The sequence below is a fragment of the Branchiostoma floridae genome, chromosome 4 (assembly GCF_000003815.2).
Source record: "Branchiostoma floridae strain S238N-H82 chromosome 4, Bfl_VNyyK, whole genome shotgun sequence".
Taxonomy (NCBI): Eukaryota; Metazoa; Chordata; class Leptocardii; order Amphioxiformes; family Branchiostomatidae; genus Branchiostoma; species Branchiostoma floridae.
The window spans coordinates 18,879,456-18,901,158 of record NC_049982.1 but is presented as its reverse complement, the minus strand read 5'-3'; the positions used below and the strand labels follow the sequence as shown (position 1 = coordinate 18,901,158).

General features: G+C 42.7%; 4 protein-coding genes across 6 annotated transcripts in view; 2 read left to right on the top strand and 2 right to left on the bottom strand.

Moving 5' to 3' along the window:
- LOC118413606 overlaps window positions 1–1,235 on the top strand; it is an 11,763-nt gene extending 10,528 nt beyond the window's left edge. Inside the window, exons 24-26 of the mRNA XM_035817133.1 lie at window positions 5–132; window positions 563–607; window positions 1,227–1,235. Of these exons, the coding sequence (XP_035673026.1) occupies window positions 5–132; window positions 563–607; window positions 1,227–1,235 (182 nt within the window). The remainder of the gene's footprint in view (window positions 1–4; window positions 133–562; window positions 608–1,226) is intronic.
- LOC118414067 (neuronal acetylcholine receptor subunit alpha-9-like) lies at window positions 4–4,178 on the top strand. Its single transcript, XM_035817828.1, has 7 exons — window positions 4–132; window positions 563–607; window positions 1,398–1,474; window positions 1,896–2,116; window positions 2,474–2,693; window positions 3,287–3,455; window positions 3,771–4,178. The coding sequence occupies exons 3-7, from the start codon at window positions 1,441–1,443 to the stop codon at window positions 4,138–4,140; spliced, it is 1,014 nt and encodes a 337-aa protein (XP_035673721.1). The 5' UTR covers window positions 4–132; window positions 563–607; window positions 1,398–1,440; the 3' UTR covers window positions 4,141–4,178.
- LOC118414069 (prostaglandin reductase 1-like) lies at window positions 4,166–11,197 on the bottom strand. The gene is made up of 9 exons (XM_035817833.1): window positions 11,024–11,197; window positions 10,131–10,176; window positions 9,523–9,579; window positions 8,929–9,114; window positions 8,548–8,665; window positions 6,202–6,357; window positions 5,817–5,922; window positions 5,189–5,307; window positions 4,166–4,827 (listed from the first exon to the last, which is right to left on the bottom strand). The coding sequence occupies exons 1-9, from the start codon at window positions 11,127–11,129 to the stop codon at window positions 4,717–4,719; spliced, it is 1,005 nt and encodes a 334-aa protein (XP_035673726.1). The 5' UTR covers window positions 11,130–11,197; the 3' UTR covers window positions 4,166–4,716.
- A 667-nt stretch (window positions 11,198–11,864) lies between these two features.
- Window positions 11,865–21,560, bottom strand: LOC118414068 (prostaglandin reductase 1-like). Of its 3 annotated transcripts, none has more exons than XM_035817830.1 (9): window positions 21,183–21,560; window positions 20,039–20,084; window positions 19,469–19,525; window positions 14,117–14,302; window positions 13,734–13,851; window positions 13,403–13,558; window positions 13,023–13,128; window positions 12,400–12,518; window positions 11,865–12,109 (listed from the first exon to the last, which is right to left on the bottom strand). In XM_035817830.1, the coding sequence occupies exons 1-9, from the start codon at window positions 21,286–21,288 to the stop codon at window positions 11,999–12,001; spliced, it is 1,005 nt and encodes a 334-aa protein (XP_035673723.1). In that variant the 5' UTR covers window positions 21,289–21,560; the 3' UTR covers window positions 11,865–11,998. The 3 variants fall into 3 exon arrangements, with proteins under 3 accessions (XP_035673723.1, XP_035673725.1, XP_035673722.1); XM_035817832.1 differs by lacking the exons at window positions 19,469–19,525; window positions 20,039–20,084; window positions 21,183–21,560 and adding exons at window positions 14,712–14,768; window positions 15,321–15,366; window positions 16,201–16,412; XM_035817829.1 differs by lacking the exons at window positions 11,865–12,109; window positions 12,400–12,518; window positions 13,023–13,128; ... (1 more) ...; window positions 13,734–13,851; window positions 14,117–14,302 and adding exons at window positions 17,066–17,283; window positions 17,550–17,668; window positions 17,929–18,034; ... (1 more) ...; window positions 18,633–18,750; window positions 18,904–19,089 and having other exon boundaries at window positions 21,183–21,550.
- Window positions 21,561–21,703: the final 143 nt, after the last annotated feature.

Sequence of the window (21,703 nt, the reverse complement as noted above, 5' to 3'; positions counted from 1 at the left end):
TTAGAGGATCCAAGGACAAAGCTGTTGGTTGACAAGTTTGAGAAGGGTTCCATAAGTCCGAACCTGCCGCCTCCAGGGGGCAACGGACTGAACATCACCGTGGCCGCCAGCATTGATGACATCATTGACTTAGTTAGTTTATGTGCAGTCATTGGTAGTTTTGTTTCGTGGCACGACTGGACGTCAGTTCCACTTCTTAAAAGCAGACTTCTTAAGTACATAAATAATAATACATCTGATTATTATTTGCAGCCAGTAGGCACCCAATTTTTTAGTAATGAGGCTGATTGACGAGCTCGAGGCACATCCTCGAACACGGGGCCCCCATTTTACGTCCCTTGCGAAAGACGAATCCGTATGATTTGCCCAACTTTCATTTTCCGCATGACGATGATTTTTGGCATCTTATGTTTGATTTTTGAACCCTATCACCAACGAGTTAACAGAACCATACATGATGTGAGGAAGCTTAGCTGAGCAAAATATACCGAATGATATATGAACAAAAATGATCTAGACAAAATGCTAACGGACTGTAATTTCATTTGTTTTCTTTTCAAAGGATGAGCCTGGAGAGTCCATCACCACAGCAGCCCGCATAAACCTGGTAAGAACAGTCATTAAGTCTGACGTGTCTAGTATTTGACTACTATCGTATGCGAACATTGAACATTGTGAGATCACTGTTACTGACACATAACGTATTTGTGATTGTTACAATGCGATGTTTAAATTGGCGCATTAGATGTGTTATTATGTTAGAATACCAGACTAATAAACCAGGGTTCGTCATGCATTATTTAGTCACGAAAAACAAAGTTCAACCATGTTATTGAAAATAGTATGATTTTTTCCATATTTCTTTAGTATTTCTGTTACCCTTTTTAATGATATCATTTGTGTGTTTTATGAGCAGAAATGGTATGACATCCGGCTGAAATGGGTAAACACCCTGTATGATCTCACAAAAGTTTTTGTCGAACATGAAAAAATCTGGACCCCAAAAATTAAGCTTCGTGGAAGGTAACGTCAATCCCGTTGCACTTGTAGTGGATGAACACAATGGATGCAGTATTGTGTGCTAGCATTAGCATGCTTGCTAACATAAGCATGCTGATTGTACAGTATGCATGTTTCTCTCCCATCCTGGCAGTAACGTACTTTGTATTTGGTACTTACCATATGCATGTAATTTGGATGTCTGTGTACTGATCAATTTTCTCCAGTGTGACTGACAATCAATCACTCTTATTGCGATGTATCAATTGAGTATGCAAGGCGTAGTAACAAAGCCACAATTGAAAGGCATGAGTGACTGCTGCTATATGATGACTGCTGATTCCACGTGAGAATATTTGACCGTTAACACACTCACTGTACATACATAAACCTTTCAGCGCCGATACGCAGTTTCTTGGATTTCCCGAGGACGACCTTGAGATGTCTCACACCGGTGAGGTGACCTGGACCATAGGTATGATGTGACAAGGCGAAACTAGTTTCAGGACCTCTGGCCTGTGCATCCTGTGCTTTTTGACACTCTGACAAATCTGGCCTAAGCGGTCAGATTCACACTGCATTTCGCATTTTGCCATATCTTCCATATAACTTGGAAGCACACCAAGACAAACAAACTGAAAACATAGGCCCTAGATTCAGAATCAAGGAATTGGGACATTTCACATTTTGTCTCGTTGATGAGTACAATTGATGCTTTCTCTTCAACGAGTAAGATAAATCTTATGCTTATATGTAATGTCTTCTGTTGAGATGTAAATACAGTGGGGGTGATATATATCTGCCCAACAGTAACATCTGATCTCCCACACAACATAATTGATACCGCGGAGATGTACAGCAATGTATCAAAACGTTATCATTGTCATACATCATAGAGACCATCCTCGTCACCACCTGTATCCTGGACCACTTCCTGTTCCCGTTCGATAACATGACGTGTAACGTGTGCATCAGGGGCGACTTCCGGTCCAACGAGGTCTTCGTCTGCGCGGGGATGGACGACATTGGCGATGACGTCATCACGTGTCATCAACACAAGCGCCTCAAACGGGGAGAATGGGACGTCGTCTACAACATGCGCGTCGAAAACACGACGGTATGAGTACTGCTTACTTTGGCGTACCAATCACAGTACTATGTTGGGTACAGCGAACCGGTTGCACGTGATGCATATGTCCTCCTCCATACCAGGTGACCTTAGAAGAAGCGACAGGAGAGAGGGGTAGACTGTGGTCAGCAAAGTTGGGGCCCTTCTCTTGGAGGGAAGTGTGAAAATCAAGACAACAGATAGGAATTTAATGTTGCTAGTGGCCAATAACCGTTATGTTATAAATAATTCTAGTGTAGATAGATTGTGACACTACGTCACTGCAAGGGCAATGTAGTGGCACAGATGCTTACCACAGCGAAATGCAACCTGTATCAACGTGCAACATCATCACTTTTGCCGCAGGCATGTCTGGACCTACAGCTCCAGCGAAACTCCCTGTACCACATGTGCACCACAGTGTCTCCGTCCATCGTCCTGGTGGTGCTGATGGGAATCACGTTCTGCGTGCCCATCGACAAGGGTGACCGGTTGTCCTACGGCATGAGCATCCTGCTGTCCATGTTCGTGTCCCTGGTGGTCATCAACGACTTCCTGCCGAGGAGCGCCACCTTCCCTTTGCTGGGTAATCTATCTAGCTTTTTTGGCAACGCCTCAAAGGCGAGCCTAATGGTATAGTATTGTGTGCAGTGTGCAAGAATTTTAGGAGTTGCACGGAAATATATATATATCCACAGGTAGTCCATTGGGAATGTTAGTCTCCAGGGAAAATGTATACAGGAAGAACTAGTATCTCAGCTCAGGTACTTAACGGTTCAAAGTGTCTCATTCAGGATCCATGGAGGCCGGCGGCATTCGTCCCAGAATACTGCCTGTTACACTAATGTCAGACATATGTATTTTATGTTCTTTATTCAGAGACCATCGTCGCCATGGCAATAACATTTTTCTTTCCAGTCGTGTTTCATTCACTTCATAAGTACTGTCGGTATGTGCGATTATCTTAGATAGATTCATCTCCAAGCAGACAGTTTTCTAACCAGTTGCTTTTTGTTGTTGCTAAAACCGTCTACATAAACGTTGGGGTACAGAACTGTTGGTAAAAAAACTTTACGATTTTCCACCCAGCGTCTGCTTGGAGATTAAGATAGATGGTATATCTATGGCAGATACCGACAGTAAAGGTAAATATAAGTATCGGCACGGCTTCTTCTCCAGGAATTTTGACCATCACGGCCATCATCCTGATGGGAGTGTTCATGTTAGCCACTGCCGTGGTCATCTCACTGTCCGGTCGGGAGGGGAAGCTGCCGCCATGGGCCAGGACGGTGTTCCTGAAGTACTGTGCCATGGCCATGCTGCTTGGCGACCTCACCAAAAAGTGCAGGTCAGAAACTCAATTTTATTTGGTAAAAAGTAATTTGTTTATCAATGCTTTCTAAGGAAACTTGCCATGAAGTTTACTTTGATTGGCCAACCTGACTCCTTGAGAGAAAGGAATGTTAAAAAAAGTTCTGGAAAAGACTGCTTCTTTAGAAGTTGTGAGGTAAGCGATAATGTTGACTTGAGGAACATTGTTACTGATGCTGTACTGTTCACGTCTCTGATCAGCCATAACAGATAGAGGGAGTAATAAATCTAGAGATGATAAAATGTTCGGTTTGTTAATGTCTTCATCTCTGCGACACTTTCTACAAACCAGGAGAAAGGAGGAACCTCCTGCAATCAACAGCATAGATGCGACCATGGCTTCACCTACGGAACGCATGCCGTCCTTTACTGTGGACAGCTTCAACCTCGAGGAGGAACCGCGCAGGCGCCTGAACCTGATGAAAATCTTGGTGAGCACGAACACCGTGATGTGGCGGATCCAGAACACCATGGTGGCCACACAGAGCACCCTGCACAAGCTGAATATGTGGCTGGGTAAGAATGAGGAGGACAGCCGTGATGGTGATGAGGAAAGCGAATGGATGGTGCTGTCGCGCGTGCTGGACAGGCTGTGCTTTGTGCTGTACTTCAGCTGCCTGTTCATGACTCTCCCCATAGCTCTATATTCGCGTCCTAACTAGATATAGGTTGTATGAGGGATAAAAATAACATTTCTAAAAGATGTTTATTTTCCTGCTTTTTTGTGACTCCAAAACGTTTTCTGTCATATCAAATCATATCAAGCTGTACATATCAAGCAGAAAATGCCTATGAATCATATACCACAGGCCAATCTTTTGTACACTTTCTAATCCTATCATACTATAAAGCGAGCTTAAACAGCACTTTTAATGCTCAGGTGATTGGTATGTCATGTACACGTTGTTTTCTAAAATATCCGAAAATCTCAAAAAATGAGCATGCAATGAATATGGTTTTCAAGACAAGTATCAATACGGACGTGTGATGTCGTAAAAGACATATTTAACATTTCTATATTGCTTGTTAGTTAATAAAGATCTGCTTAGTAATACTCTTTCGTAACGTTTGTGATCATTACGCTAATGTGCAGCATTTCGTATACAAATCATAATATTAACAGACGGTGTGAGAATGACAATATAACACGGCAGCTCTGTCAATCAATTTGAAGCTTAAGAACTCTTCTTTAAATTTACATTAAGCTGGGCATTAAGTTGGCTCGTCTTGCTATCGCCTCAGAGCTTAACGACAGCCTTACCGGTGTTCTCTCCCACAAGCATGCCGATGAAAGCTTTGGGCATGTTTTCAAAACCTTCGGTCACGTGTTCCCTGTACTTGATCTTTCCCTGTGGTAAAACAAAGTATCAAATAAAAAATATCAAGAGTGACTTGTGATTCGATTGAGAAGCATTGTAAACTTAGAAGACATATTAATACAAACGTTTCGCATTTAAAATCGTATAAAACATAAACATTAAAGCATTGTAAACTTAGAAGACATATTAATACAAACGTTTCGCATTTAAAATCGTATAAAACATTAACATTGACATCAGTTGCAGTCATAATTTACATGTTTGGTTTTGCTCCGCATCCGTTGGAGATATTTTGAACAGGGCAATACACATGTGAAGTACATGTACTGTAACCTAGTTCAACAGTCTATTATAGCAAACAACATGGCTAATTACATCTTCGGTCACCTACCTCCTTGATCCATTGCACCATTTGTTCCATTCCCTTTGGCCATTCCTTGATCCAGCGAGTGACGATAAACCCAGTGACGGTCAGCTGCTTGGACAGAATCGTCACGAAAGGATAGGGACCTGGAAATGGAGAATAGTAGAAAGTAAGCTATGTACATATAACCGGTACATGTGGATATCGATGTTCCGCAGAAACGTATGCGCTTGATCCGAAAAGCTAAGGGCACTTTCATTAGGACGGTAGAACATAGGATATTGGAGTTTTCTTTTACCTAATAGCCAGTTAAGTCATGTGCAGCTACGTACTCTATAGTACGTCCTCTCGCCGCAAAAGCCCCACCTACATCGGCTTCACGACAAGCAATACACCAGTCAGAAGCTCTGAGGAAGATGTCTATATTTGTATTGAAGCGTAGGCAGGTGGGATTGCACTGGTTGTGTAAAAGAAAAATGCCAATAACGCATGCTCGTTCTATGGGGATGCTAAATACGGCGACATACAGCTATCAACAAATTCGGTCAGAGGTGGTCGACGCTGTGGTGGTGGCCTAAACAAGAAGCCGAAATCATAAGGAACCTTATAAATAGCGCTCTGTAAACTGCCTTATAAGTTACAAGTCCACGCTTACCTTTAGCCGGCTCGTTGTCGTTGTAAGTTGAGATGCTGCCACAGATGGACACACGTCCGAACAGGTTCATGTGGTTCAGCACGGTGCTGCTGAAGTCTGCTCCCACCTGCAGAAATAGCGACGAATGCAGGTGAAGATTCATGTAACTATTGGCAATCAATTATGTATCATTTTGTCAAACAAAACAAAACAAAACAAAACAGTCTTTTGTTCCTATTCAAATCAAACGACTTGATACAATTATGGAGAGAGAACTACCAAGGGCTCGGATACATAAGCTATCGGTCTGTCAGCCTATTTTCGTCACATCTCTGACACTTTATAAATTTTGGTTGCAGAAACGTGATTTATGACGTCATTCATAAAAAGAATTATTCAAACTTACATTGTCAAAGTAACAGTCAATCCCATTGGGTGCTGCTTCCTTCAGAGCAGCGTCCAATGACGACACAGTTTTGTAGTTGAAGGCGGCGTCAAAGCCGAGTTCCTTCAGCCAGGCCACCTTTGCGTCACTTCCGGCAGAGCCAACCGCCTTACAGCCCTGGTCAAAATCAAAATTTCACACTTGTTAATCTTTCTTTTTTTTCAGACTTATCTCCGGTTTACAGTTTTAACAGCAACAGTCACATCGCCGGCGTTTCGTCACTCAATAAAGCACACAGTATGGCAGCATTATACATTTGTTTATTGAATATTTTAAGGTCGCAGCCCACAGTATTACTCCGCGACCCCCGTGGTCTACTACGTAGGGGTAAAAAAGTAGTGCGGCCGAAATCTGGAAGCGCCTGTAAACACCGTAACGTGAAAGACAGCGGGGGATGAGCTTTGCTATATGGTAGTATAAGGAGTCGACTTTCAGGTGGTATGTGTAAGATTTGTATGTTTGTCCATTTGGTGTATAAATGCGCGTGACCTTTACAGCTGCCTGCCCCTGTGAGTCGGCTGCAGTTCCGCATGGCCCCGCATGACCCCATTTCAAAGAGGTCTTTAGAAAAATTCAAAACGACAACTTTTTCTGTTTTTCAATTATTTTGGTAGGTTATACCCTCGACTTCAACATATTAATTTGTCGTGCTTGAAAACTGCACCCTTCTATGATTTTATCAGCGTCGATGTCAGTCACCTTGTGGTCCTTAACTATAGAAATCCCCATAGGCCGAAAACTGTGTTCTGCTACCTTGAACCACAGCGGGGATCGGCCCGGAATTGCAAGCAAAGTTGTATTCGACCAAAATCACATGGCATATTGACTATTGACGTCGGCTCACTTCAAAACGTGCCAGTTTCACAGCGTCAGAACCGCCGTTGCCATGGCAACCGTCACTCAGACCCCGCCCTATGCTTTACTATGGGACTCGGCGTGGAATTGCCATTGGCCGGGACCCCGTTCACCCCCCCCCCCCCCTTTTCTGTCGCAACGAAGCCGCATGCTAACCCTAAATGATTCAGAAAGTTAGAATATGCACCTTGGAACTTATTTTAGAACAGATATCCCAGCCGGAAATGTACATTTGTCCGGCGAACGGGACCCCTGACAGCTCCCTCAGATTGGCCTTGTACGGGACCTGCCCTTGTGCTGGGTGCCGAAGTACGAAGTTGGCCATATCTCAGCAACCGCTTGTATGTCTGGACTAAAATTTGTACAGTTCTATATCTTGGTACCGAGCTGACTTGAAGCAAAAGAAATTCAAGGTCAAGTTCGTTTAACCACAGCGGGGATCGGCCCGGAATTGCAAGCAAAGTTGTATTCGACCAAAATCACATGGCATATTGACTATTGACGTCGGCTCACTTCAAAACGTGCCAGTTTCACAGCGTCAGAACCGCCGTTGCCATGGCAACCGTCACTCAGACCCCGCCCTATGCTTTACTATGGGACTCGGCGTGGAATTGCCATTGGCCGGGACCCCGTTCACCCCCCCCCCCCCCTTTTCTGTCGCAACGAAGCCGCATGCTAACCCTAAATGATTCAGAAAGTTAGAATATGCACCTTGGAACTTATTTTAGAACAGAAACCCAGCCGGAAATGTACATTTGTCCGGCGAACGGGACCCCTGACAGCTCCCTCAGATTGGCCTTGTACGGGACCTGCCCTTGTGCTGGGTGCCGAAGTACGAAGTTGGCCATATCTCAGCAACCGCTTGTATGTCTGGACTAAAATTTGGTACAGTTCTATATCTTGACTTGTTTTATCATATGAAGCAAAAGAAATTCAAGGTCAAGTTCGTTTAAGGTCGCAGCCCACAGTATTACTCCGCGACCCCCGTGGTCTACTACGTAGGGGTAAAAAAGTAGTGCGGCCGAAATCTGGAAGCGCCTGTAAACACCGTAACGTGAAAGACAGCGGGGGATGAGCTTTGCTATATGGTAGTATAAGGAGTCGACTTTCAGGTGGTATGTGTAAGATTTGTATGTTTGTCCATTTGGTGTATAAATGCGCGTGACCTTTACAGCTGCCTGCCCCTGTGAGTCGGCTGCAGTTCCGCATGGCCCCGCATGACCCCATTTCAAAGAGGTCTTTAGAAAAATTCAAAACGACAACTTTTTCTGTTTTTCAATTATTTTGGTAGGTTATACCCTCGACTTCAACATATTAATTTGTCGTGCTTGAAAACTGCACCCTTCTATGATTTTATCAGCGTCGATGTCAGTCACCTTGTGGTCCTTAACTATAGAAATCCCCATAGGCCGAAAACTGTGTTCTGCTACCTTAACTTTGTAGACAAGTTACCTTGATCTTAGCTATTTGGCCGACAAGACTACCGACAGCACCCGCGGCACCATTGACAAAGACCGTCTCCCCTTCCTTTGGCTCACACAACTTCAGCAAACCGAAGTAGGCAGTCATGCTGAAAGAAACGCGATAATGCATTATTCATATACACCGTCAGCGCGGACAACCATCTCCGGTTACAGTCCTGTGCATTTTTGCATAGTTAACCCCATCCTGTCCTGGACAACCTTTCTCACAAAGTTCCTCAGTGAGTGGTTGATGATTCCCTTGAAGTTTGACTGCACAGCATGTACTTTGGCTATCATTGCATGACTGAAATGGCATTGATAAATGCATCTACGAAGCTACCTCCCCATCACCCATACTAGCTCCTCTCACCCAGGCATCCCGACGGCTCCCAGCAGGAGAGACAGCGGCAGGTCCTTCGGGTAGTCTGCCGGGGCCTTCCTAATGATGTTTTGAGGATCCTTGTTTTTGGTGTCCAGCACGGCATGGGTGCACCAGCCATAACGGTGCATGACGACGGTACCCACGGGGAAGTCGGAACTTTTGGATTCAATCACCCTGGTAACGGAAGAGATATGCGTAGCGAGTCAGGCATTGTATAATTATGTAGATGTGTGGGCATGACAAACTTTAAAATAGACTAAGGTCTGATATCCACGATATTTGTTTATAAATTAAAAGATTTTTGTTTCCAGTGTTTGACATTACTATTATTCCACAACATTGATACAAAATGCATTTTCCTATCTATCATTTTTTTTTCGCCAATGCTTTTTGTTGTACCATCATCCAAATTCGGCTCGGGTAAGCCACATCCGATTATCATGCTGTACAGATGATAAAATATCACAGTCTGTTACCGCGACTTTTGAGAATTAGCTCACCATATGAATAAAATAATAATGCAGTAAAATACTGTCTTGTTTTGTTTACTTTAATTATGTACAAAACATCTGTTCCACTCACCGACCGCATCCTTCACCGATCATGGTTATACCCGTTGGAAGGCGTCTCGTATAAGGTCTGAAATCATATAGATGATAAGAAAATGAAGCTACCAACGTATGTCCTTCCCACGTGCCATTATGATTCTACAAGTATTTATTTTCTCTCAAATACAACTGAAACAGGCGCGTTATATTGCTAAGCCTTCTTACTGATGGAACGTGTACGAATCATTTCTATAAGTGCTCATTTGACTTGAAGAATATCTATCAATCCTGGTTCCGTCTTTTTTCTCAAACCGTAACGTTTTCTGACGGCTGGGATTTGCTGTAAAAGTGGCGACTTTCAGAAGATCTCGGCTGTAAGTAAGCATTAACCCTTGTATTGTGGATATTTTACCAATGAATATAGTTACCCTCCCAGTGTTGCTTTTGATTGCTTCATCAGATAATTAAATCTGACCTCTTTTGACCTCCAAACCCTTACATATATCCGTATAGAGATATCCAATTCCGATCCTTACGTCTGCTTACAGAAAATGCCTCTTCTTACTCAATTATGTGTGAAACTGTTTATCTTTTTCTCATTTGCTTTATCATCAACACTTAAGTAGAAAGTTTTATTCCTACCGCATGTACGGGTCGACGCTGTTGAAGAGTGACTCAACCAGGATTTCTGATGAAAAGGCAAGGAAAAGTGTTCTCTTTATAGGAGAATCTATCTGTCTAACATAGGAGATCTAGAGTGTTGTTGGAATAATGCACTAGGGCGGTGATCTCACCGCACTTTCTCTGCAACCTACAGGTTGTAAGCTCGCTCAATAGATTGTATAGAAAAAATACGGTTTTTACGGTTTGTATGTTTTTTTTTTGTCTTTTTAGTCACACTTTATCATTTTGCATGACATACCTTGCATGAAATCGAAGGTTACACACATCCGTTAACTAGTAGTTCACAGTGAGAGCACAGCGAGATCGCCGTCTAGTGGAAAGGGGGCCTATATATATTATACTTATAGACCCATAAACAAGCCCACGTCCCTAGTCGTGACACAGCGTTTTCTGCACATGAACTCTCACGGTGTGACCTCTTAATAGCGATGTGTACAGGTGGCCAGTATGCGACCCCACGTACAGTCTGCAACAAGCTGAAGCAACTAACTAGATCATAACGTAACAAATGTCAACGATGTCATGTTTAAAAGCTGCAATAGCTATATCCCCCAGTCATTTTTACAAACAAAACACTGGAAGTTGCCCAGCTGAGGCGCATCCAGCGACGAATTGAGTGTGACTACTGACCCAATTACACTTATAAGTTTTCACGAATTCTTTTAACCAGTTTCTTTTTTTCAAATGTTTAGACTACTTAAGCCTGACTAGGGGCTCCAGTTGCAATGATGTAACTACAACCAACCTCCTTGCTACAACATTGCGCACAGCGGGAACGTATTACGTGCGTGTAGCTATAGCCCTCCTCAGTCGCCCCTCCCCACGCCGATAGTGCGTATACCCCGTCTTACCGCCATCCTTCAGCTCTGGAGTCTCCTCTTCCACCAGTTGAAAGTCCGACTCCTTCGGCAGTCCCTCAAACTGACGCGCGAACACAAATCTTTTAGACTTCACCATACTCGCGGTTTAAATAACAGATAACAAATTTATGACGCACGTTTTCCAGACGTACTGTGTCAGTGCTGCACTTCACTTCCGAATGCCCGTGCAGACATTGAACTATGACCCCTAGGTTAGGTCCGCCTGACTTATGATCACGGGAATAAAAGACTAGTTCTACAATTAGGCAAAGCAAAGGTCCTGGTGTGGTAACTATGGTAGGTAGTTACGACAACAATCTAATCATGTCCAGGTTTGAGGGCTATAAATTTAAGAACAAAATTTTCAAAAGATGTTTACTTGCCTTCGTTTTTGTTACTATTCTAAAAGAGCGTACCCCCATAGCTTTTTCGGTAGTAACAAGCTGTATTAAATGCCTATCAATTATATAGCTCAGACAGGTCTTCTGAACACTTCCTATAAAACAATGGTTAGAGCTCAAGCGGCACTTCAACAGTGTCAGGAGATTGATATGTTTCGGGCAGTGCCCTGTACTCGTGTACTCTATATTTTCTAAAATACCGGAGAATTTTATGTTATTTTGTGGAAACAAATACAAGCAGTCAATAAATATGGCTGTCAAGATATGCATCATCAATACGTATGTTATCGTCAAAGACAATGTAACTTTCATATATTTACTCACTAATATATAAAAACGCTTTGCTCGTCTTTCATACGGCGTGTTTTTGTTTTTTTTATACTGATGCCGTGAGGTACAAACAACCAAATGAAAAACAAACACAATGAACATACGATATAGGAATGACAATATCACTTTTTAATCTCAAGACTAGATTCCTTCTCGGCAACTTTGTCAATCACTTCGAAGCTGAACAGCTCATCTTTACATTAAGCTGGATATTGGCACATGTTGTGTTTCCTCCTCAGAGCTTGACGACAGCCTTGCCTGTGTTCTCTCCCACAAGCATGCCGATGAAAGCTTTGGGCATATTTTCAAAACCTTCCGTCACGTGTTCCCTGTATTTGAGCTTTCCCTGTGGTATAACAAAGTATGAAATAAAAAAATATTGAGAGTGACTTGAGGTTCGATTGAAAAGCATTGTAAACTTAGAAGACATATTAATGCAAACGTTTCGCATTTAAAATCGTATAAAACATTAACATTGACATCAGTTGGAGTCATAATTTACATGTTTGGTTTTGCTCCGTATCCGTTGGAGATATTTTGAACAGGGCAATACACATGTAAAGTACATGTACTGTAACCTAGTTCAACAGTCTATTATAGCAAACAACATGGCGAGTTACATTTTCGGTCACCTACCTCCTTGATCCATTGCACCATTTGTTCCATTCCCTTTGGCCATTCCTTGATCCAGCGAGTGACGATAAACCCAGTGACGGTCAGCTGCTTGGACAGAATCGTCACGAAAGGATAGGGACCTGGAAATGGAGAATAGTAGAAAGTAAGCTATGTACATATAACCGGTACATGTAGATATCGATGTTCCGCAGAAACGTATGCGCTTGATCCGAAAAGCTAAGGGCACTTTCATTAGGACGGTAGAACATAGGTTATTGGAGTTTTCTTTTACCTAATAGCCAGTTAAGTCATGTGCAGCTACGTACTCTACGTCCTCTCGCCGCAAAAGCCCCACCTACATCGGCTTCACGACAAGCAATACACCAGTCAGAAGCTCTGAGGAAGATGTCTATATTTGTATTGAAGCGTAGGCAGGTGGGATTGCACTGGTTGTGTAAAAGAAAAATGCCAATAACGCATGATCGTTCTATGGGGATGCTAAATTCGGCGACATACAGCTATCAACAAATTCGGTCAAAGGTGGTCGACGCTGTGGTGGTGGCCTAAACAAGAAGCCGAAATCATAAGGAACCTTATAAATAGCGCTCTGTAAACTGCCTTATAAGTTACAAGTCCACGCTTACCTTTAGCCGGCTCGTTGTCGTTGTAAGTTGAGATGCTGCCACAGATGGACATACGTCCGAACAGGTTCATGTGGTTCAGCACGGTGCTGCTGAAGTCTGCTCCCACCTGCAGAAATAGGGACGGATGCAGGTGAAGATTCATGTAACTATTGGCAATCAATTATGTATCATTTTGTCAAACAAAACAAAACAAAACAGTCTTTTGTTCCTATTCAAATCAAACGACTTGATACAATTATGGAGAGAGAACTGCCAAGGGCTCGGATACATAAGCTATCGGTCTGTCAGCCTATTTTCGTCACATCTCTGACACTTCATAAATATTGGTTGCAGAAACGTGATTTATGACGTCATTCATAAAAAGAATTATTCAAACTTACATTGTCAAAGTAACAGTCGATCCCTTTGGGTGCTGCTTCCTTCAGAGCTGCGTCCAATGACGACACAGTTTTGTAGTTAAAGGCGGCGTCAAAGCCGATTTCCTTCAGCCAGGCCACCTTTGCGTCAGTTCCGGCAGAGCCAACCGCCTTACAGCCCTGGTCAAAATCAAAATTGCACACTTGTTAATCTTTCTTTTTTTTCAGACTTATCTCCGGTTTACAATTTTAACAGCAACAGTCACATCGCCGGCGTTTCGTCACTCAATAAAGCACACAGTATGGCAGCATTATACATTGTTTATTGAATATTTTAACTTTGTAGACAAGTTACCTTGATCTTAGCTATTTGGCCGACAAGACTACCGACAGCACCCGCGGCACCATTGACAAAGACCGTCTCCCCTTCCTTTGGCTCACACAACTTCAGCAAACCGAAGTAGGCAGTCATGCTGAAAGAAACGCGATAATGCATTATTCATATACACCGTCAGCGCGGACAACCATCTCCGGTTACAGTCCTGTGCATTTTTGCATAGTTAACCCCATCCTGTCCTGGACAACCTTTCTCACAAAGTTCCTCAGTGAGTGGTTGATGATTCCCTTGAAGTTTGACTGCACAGCATGTACTTTGGCTGTCATTGTATGACTGAAATGGCATTGATAAATGCATCTACGAAGCTATACCTCCCCATCACCCATACTAGCTCCTCTCACCCAGGCATCCCGACGGCTCCCAGCAGGAGAGACAGCGGCAGGTCCTTCGGGTAGTCTGCCGGGGCCTTCCTGATGATGTTTTGAGGATCCTTGTTTTTGGTGTCCAGCACGGCATGGGTGCACCAGCCATAACGGTGCATGACGACGGTACCCACGGGGAAGTCGGAACTTTTGGATTCAATCACCCTGGTAACGGAAGAGATATGCGTAGCGAGTCAAGCATTGTATAATTATGTAGATGCGTGGGCATGACAAACTTTAAAATAGACTAAGGTCTGATATCCACGATATTTGTTTATAAATTAAAAGATTTTTGTTTCCAGTGTTTGACATTACTATTATTCCACAACATTGATACAAAATGCATTTTCCTATCTATCATTTTTTTTTTCGCCAAGGCTTTTTGTTGTACCATCATCCAAATTCGGCTCGGGTAAGCCACATCCGATTATCATGCTGTACAGATGATAAAATATCACAGTCTGTTGCCGCGACTTTTGAGAATTAGCTCACCATATGAATAAAATAATAATGCAGTAAAATACTGTCTTGTTTTGTTTACTTTAATTATGTACAAAACATCTGTTCCACTCACCGACCGCATCCTTCACCGATCATGGTTATACCCGTTGGAAGACGTCTCGTATAAGGTCTGAAATCATATAGATGATAAGAAAATGAAGCTACCAACGTATGTCCGTCCCACGTGCCATTATGATTCTACAAGTATTTGTTTTCTCTCAAATACAACTGAAACAGGCGCGTTATATTGCTAAGCTTTCTTACTGATGGAACGTGTACGAATCATTTCTATAAGTGCTCATTTGACTTGAAGAAATATCTATCAATCCTGGTTCCGTCTTTTTTCTCAAACCGTAACGTTTTCTGACGGCTGGGATTTGCTGTAAAAGTGGCGACTTTCAGAAGATCTCGGCTGTAAGTAAGCATTAACCCTTGTATTGTGGATATTTTACCAATGAATATAGTTACCCTCCCAGTGTTGCTTTTGATTGCTTCATCAGATAATTAAATCTGACCTCTTTTGCCCTCCAAACCCTTACATATATCCGTATAGAGATATCCAATTCCGATCCTTACGTCTGCTTACAGAAAATGCCTCTTCTTACTCAATTATGTGTGAAACTGTTTATCTTTTTCTCATTTGCTTTATCATCAACACTTAAATAGAAAGTTTTATTCCTACCGCATGTACGGGTCGACGCTGTTGAAGAGTGACTCAACCAGGATTTCTGATGAAAAGGCAAGGAAAAAATGTTCACTTTATAGGAGAACCTATCTGTATAACATAGGAGATCTAGAGTGTTGTTGGAATATTGCACTAGGGCGGTGATCTCACCGCACTTTCTCTGCAACCTCAGTACAGTTTGTAAGCTCGCTCAATAGATTGTATAGAAAAAAAGAATTTTTTTTACGGTTTGTATGTTTTTTTTTCTTCTTTTTAGTCACACTTTATCATTTTGCATGACATACCTCGCATGAAATCGAAGGTTACACACATCCGTTAACTAGTAGTTCACAGTGAGAGCACAGCGAGATCGCCGTCTAGTGGAAAGGGGGCCTATATAATATTATAGACCCATAAACAAGCCCACGTCCCTAGTCGTGACACAGCGTTTTCTGCACATGAACTCTGTGTGACCTCTTAATAGCGATGTGTACAGGTGGCCAGTATGCGACCCCACGTACAGTCTGCAACAAGCTGAAGCAACTAACTGGATCATAACGTACCAAATGTCAACGATGTCATGTTTAAAAGCTGCAATAGCTATATCCCCCAGCCATTTCCACAAACAAAACACTGGAATGTGCCCAACTGAGGCGCATCCAGCGGCGCCTGAATTGAGTGTGACTGCTGACCCAGTTACACTCATAAGTTTTCACGAATTCTTTTAACCAGTTTCTTTTTTTCAAATGTTTAGACTACTTTAGCCTGACTCGGGGCTCCAGTTGCAATGATTAAACTACAACACATTGCACACAGCGGGATCGTATGACGTGCGTGTAGCTATAGCCCTCCGGCAGTCACCCCTCCCCACGCCGATAGTGCGTATACCCCGTCTTACCGCCATCCTTCAGCTCTGGAGTCTCCTCTTCCACCAGCTGAAAGTCCGACTCCTTCGGCGGTCCCTCAAACTGACGCGCGAACACAAATCTTTTAGACTTCACCATACTCGCGGTTTAAATAACAGATAACAAACTTATGAGGCACGTTCAAGTTCCAGACGTACTGTGTCAGTGCTGCACTTCCGAATGCCCGTGCAGACGTTGAACTATGACCCCTAGGTTAGGTCCGCCTGACTTATGATCACGGGAATAAAAGACTAGTTCTACAATTAGGCAAAGCAAAGGTCCTGGTGTGGTAACTATGGTAGGTAGTTACGACAACAATCTAATCATGTCAAGTTTTGGGGGCTATAAATTTAAGAACAAAATTTTCAAAAGATGTTTACTTGCCTTCGTTTTTGTTACTCTTCTAAAAGAGCGTACCCCCATAGCTTTTTCGGTAGTAACAAGCTGTATTAAATGCCTATCAATTATATAGCACAGACAGGTCTTCTGAACACTTCCTATAAAACAATGGTTAGAGTTCAAGCGGCACTTCAACAGTGTCAGGAGATTGATATGTTTCGGGCAGTGTCCTGTACTCGTGTACTCTATATTTTCTAAAATACCGGAAAATTTCATGTTATTTTGTGGAAACAAATACAAGCAGTCAATAAATATGGCTGTCAAGATATGCATCATCAATACGTATGTTATCGTCAAAGACAATGTAACTTTCATATATATATACTCATTATATAAAAACGCTTTGCTCGCCTTTCATACGGCGTGTTTTTGTTTTTTTATGCTAATGCCGTGAGGTACAACCAACCAAATGAAAAACAAACACAATGAACATACGATATAGGAATGACAATATCGCTTTTTAATCTCAAGACTAGATTCCTTCTCGGCAACTTTGTCAATCACTTCGAAGCTGAACAGCTCATCTTTACATTAAGCTGGATATTGGCACATGTTGTGTTTCCTCCTCAGAGCTTGACGACAGCCTTGCCTGTGTTCTCTCCCACAAGCATGCCGATGAAAGCTTTGGGCATATTTTCAAAACCTTCGGTCACATGTTCCCTGTATTTGAGCTTTCCCTGTGGTATAACAAAGTATGAAATAAAAAAAATATTGAGAGTGACTTGAGGTTCGATTGAAAAGCATTGTAAACTTAGAAGACATATTAATACAAACGTTTCGCATTTAAAATCGTATAAAACATCAGTTGGAGTCATAATTTACATGTTTGGTTTTGCTCCGTATCCGTTGGAGATATTTTGAACAGGGCAATATATGTACTGTAACCTGGTTCAACAGTCTATTATAGCAAACAACATGGCGAGTTACATTTTCGGTCACCTACCTCCTTGATCCATTGCACCATTTGTTCCATTCCCTTTGGCCATTCCTTGATCCAGCGAGTGACGATAAACCCAGTGACGGTCAGCTGCTTGAACAGAATCGTCACGAAAGGATAGGGACCTGGAAATGGAGAATAGTAGAAAGTAAGCTATGTACATATAACCGGTACATGTAGATATCGATGTTCCGCAGAAACGTATGCGCTTGATCCGAAAAGCTAAGGGCACTTTCATTAGGACGGTAGAACATAGGATATTGGAGTTTTCTTTTACCTAATAGCCAGACGCTGTGGTGGTGGCCTAAACAAGAAGCCGAAATCATAAGGAACCTTATAAATAGCGCTCTGTAAACTGCCTTATAAGTTACAAGTCCACGCTTACCTTTAGCCGGCTCGTTGTCGTTGTAAGTTGAGATGCTGCCACAGATGGACACACGTCCGAACAGGTTCATGTGGTTCAGCACGGTGCTGCTGAAGTCTGCTCCCACCTGCAGAAATAGGGACGAATGCAGGTGAAGATTCATGTAACTATTGGCAATCAATTATGTATCATTTTGTCAAATAAAACAAAACAAAACAGTCTTTTGTTCCTATTCAAATCAAACTACTTGATACAGTTATGGAGAGAGAACTACCAAGGGCTCGGATACATAAGCTATCGGTCTGTCAGCCTATTTTCGTCACATCTCTGACACTTCATAAATATTGGTTGCAGAAACGTGATTTATGACGTCATTCATAAAAAGAATTATTCAAACTTACATTGTCAAAGTAACAGTCGATCCCATTGGGTGCTGCTTCCTTCAGAGCAGCGTCCAATGACGACACAGTTTTGTAGTTGAAGGCGGCGTCAAAGCCGAGTTCCTTCAGCCAGGCCACCTTTGCGTCAGTTCCGGCAGAGCCAACTGCCCTGCAGCCCTGGTCAAAATCAAAATTTCACACCTGTTACTTTTTTCCGGGCTTCTTTGTGGTTTAGAGTTTTTCAATAACAGTCATAACGCCGAGGGTTTTGTCACTCAATAAAACACACAGCTTGGCATCAATATACGTGCATTTATTAAGATTTTAACTCTATAGACAAGTTACCTTGATCTTAGCTATTTGGCCGACAAGACTACCGACAGCACCCGCGGCACCATTGACAAAGACCGTCTCCCCTTCCTTTGGTTCACACAACTTCATCAAGCCGTAGTAGGCAGTCATGCTGAAATAAAACAAGAAAGCATTGATATACATACATAAAAATTCATTTACATACATATTCTTGCCATCGATCTTTGTCATGATATGACCGAAAAGGTACTGACAAATAAAGCTACGAAGCTACCTCCCCATCACCCATACTAGCTCCTCTCACCCAGGCATCCCGACGGCTCCCAGCAGGAGAGACAGCGGCAGGTCCTTCGGGTAGTCTGCCGGTGCCTTCCTGATGATGTTTTGAGGATCCTTGTTTTTGGTGTCTAGCACGGCATGGGTGCACCAGCCATAACGGTGCATGACGACGGTACCCACGGGGAAGTCCGAACTTTTGGATTCAATCACCCTGGTAACGGAAGACCGGCATTGTAAATGATCGGCATTGTAACTGTCTCATTATCATACATTTTGAATTAGGCTTAGGTCTGATATGCACGATCTTTTCTTTATAAAGTAGAAGATATTTGCTTGCCGTATCCGTATTTGGACAAAATACCTTTCCTCATTTATCGTTTTTCTCCCCGACCTTGTACCTTTTCATCCATTCAATTTCAAATTCAGCTCGGATAAGTCACATCTGATGATCACATTGTACAGATGATAAAAGATGTATAGTCTGCTAGTGCCAAGTATCTTCTAAGCACCACGCCCAATGTATAGATAGATATAATATAGTATAATATTATTTTGTTTAGTTTGAATTATGTACACACTGTCCGACTTACCGGCCGCATCCTTCTCCGATCATCGTTATACCCGTTGGTAGCTGTCTCGTGTAAGGTCTGAAATGACACAATAAAACAAAAACAAAACAAATAAAGCTACCAACTAATGCCCATCCCATGTGCCATTTTATGATTAAGTTTATTTTTCCCTATAGAATACTTGTAACTGAAACAGCAGCCCTTTATTGCCTTTGGACAGACGAGGACAATGTGGCACTGCACTCAAGTTAGTAGCCTAAATTAACATTGAACACTACACAATACAGACAAAGGGTAAAGGTAGTCTTTATCTTTTACCTCCCCAACCGAAGTCAGATACCCATTTTTACACCTGAGTGAAGTGAGGAAAGTCGTGTTAAGTGCCTTTCCCAAGGGCGGCGGGTATCGAATTCGGGACCTCTACTGCTCTAGATTCCGAGCCGATCGTTAAACGCTCTACCAGCCAAGCCACACACGACGCCGTATACAGGCATCCAATTCCTAAGCCTTCCGACTGAAGGAACGTGTTCGGATCATAAATTCATGATGGTCATTTGACTTGAAGAAATACAAAGCTTTATTCATACATACCGCATGTACGGGTCGACGCTGTTGAAGAGTGACTCAACCAGGATTTCTGATAAAAAGGCATGGAAATATCATGATCTGTCTGTATAACTTACATGTAGGAGTCCTACAGTGTCATTGGAGTGTAATAGCACCACTGATATGATGATAACAAAAGAAATAGTTTATTGACATACTAAACAATGACTGAACTTGCTGTCTATCTTTTCGTCCGCTCGTCTGTACACCTGTTGCCCCTCCCCAGTCCTTTCTTTCGCTTCTCTCAGCTCTAGATCTGCTACCAGATCTGCTACTGACATGTTGCCGTAAGTAACCGTGGCTCGTAATGTTTGTTCGTAGGTTTTTATAGTACCTGGGGAGTAACTGGCACAATGCACATAATATATCTCCGCTGTCCCTGAACAATTTGAGTGGGTGGAGAGATCTGCTACACTACCGGTTTGGAATTATCACTAATTTCAGAAATATCAGATGACTCTTTCTTTAATAGATGCCTTGTACAATAATAACAAGATCTTTTATGTGAAATGCTATATGCCCAGTATGGCACTCTAAGACTTTAGAGAGACCGTGACCGGAAGCATGCGCACTGAGACAAGTTATGTAACATGAGCTCAAAGTTCATCGGCAGAAAACGCATCGTCACGTCCAGGGGGCGTGTTTATACGCCACACATGACGATGCGTTTTCTGCCGATGAACTTTGGCCTCATGTGACCCTTATGTGACCGCATGTACAGTCTGTAATACACCAAAGCATCTTTACATGTAGACCTTCATAAAGAGACAAACGATGGAAATAATGTCCACGTTATCATGTCTAAAACAGTAGCTTATAATATTCCCATTAGCCGTTTCCGCAGACAAATCAATGGCATTTGCCCATAGGCGTGAGGCAGGGACTGTGCAGCTGACCCAGTTTCACTAATTCGCTACCTGTACGCATCGCACTTAAATTCTTTAAACCTGAGTCTCTTTTTAAATGACCAGTAAACCAATATCGACATTGGAGTGGTTTGACTCGGGGTATCAGTTTATACAATGATTTGTAACTGCCGTACACGTGTTCATGATTGCCTCAGCTGTATCAGATTCCGTGTAGCCCTCCTCAGTCGCCCCCCTCCCCACGGCAGACTACCCCGTCTTACCGCCATCCTTCAGCTCTGGAGTCTCCTCTTCCACCAGCTGAAAGTCCGACTCCTTCGGCGGTCCATCAAACTGACGCGCGAAGATAAATCTCTTTGACTTCACCATACTCGCGGTTTCAATAACAGATTATAAACTTGTGAGATACGTTCTCCAGACTATGAACGCCGCGGTGCTACACGTCCGAATGTCCGGCCGTATGAAATATGATCGTTAGCTCACTGGCCCACCTGACCTGCTATCGCGTTAATACCTTACCAGTTCAACTACAAGGCAAACAAAGGTCCAGATCGTGGTAACTACGATACAAGCTGTGTGAGGTAATGCATAAATGCCGACGATTCTAGTGTGTAACTGGGCGGGTACGGGTACTTGGTCACGTGGCACGTTCAAGCCAGGCACCTTTGTTATGTGGCTTGCCAAACAGATTCCACGCTAAAATCTGATATTGTCATTTAATGCTGTCAACCCGAACTTATTGGTTTTTTTTTAACCGTAGCAACAATAATGTCGAACGTATAAT

What these genes read in the sequence shown, in the direction of transcription:
- LOC118414067 (XM_035817828.1), top strand. Translation starts at nt 1,441, where the DNA reads ATGTCTCACACCGGTGAGGTGACCTGGACCATAG. An exon ending in CGCCACCTTCCCTTTGCTGG is followed by an intron (nt 2,694 to 3,286) that starts GTAATCTATCTA and finishes CTTCTTCTCCAG; the next exon opens with GAATTTTGACCATCACGGCC. An exon ending in GACCTCACCAAAAAGTGCAG is followed by an intron (nt 3,456 to 3,770) that starts GTCAGAAACTCA and finishes TCTACAAACCAG; the next exon opens with GAGAAAGGAGGAACCTCCTG.
- LOC118414069 (XM_035817833.1), bottom strand. Translation starts at nt 11,129, where the DNA reads ATGGTGAAGTCTAAAAGATTTGTGTTCGCGCGTCAGTTTGAGGGACTG. An exon ending in TTGACTGTTACTTTGACAAT is followed by an intron (nt 5,923 to 6,201) that starts GTAAGTTTGAAT and finishes CTATTTCTGCAG; the next exon opens with GTGGGAGCAGACTTCAGCAG. An exon ending in CGACAACGAGCCGGCTAAAG is followed by an intron (nt 5,308 to 5,816) that starts GTAAGCGTGGAC and finishes CTCCATTTCCAG; the next exon opens with GTCCCTATCCTTTCGTGACG.
- LOC118414068 (XM_035817830.1), bottom strand. Translation starts at nt 21,288, where the DNA reads ATGGTGAAGTCAAAGAGATTTATCTTCGCGCGTCAGTTTGATGGACCG. An exon ending in TCCAGAGCTGAAGGATGGCG is followed by an intron (nt 20,085 to 21,182) that starts GTAAGACGGGGT and finishes CCTTTTTATCAG; the next exon opens with AAATCCTGGTTGAGTCACTC. An exon ending in TGGTGCAATGGATCAAGGAG is followed by an intron (nt 12,110 to 12,399) that starts GTAGGTGACCGA and finishes GTTATACCACAG; the next exon opens with GGAAAGCTCAAATACAGGGA.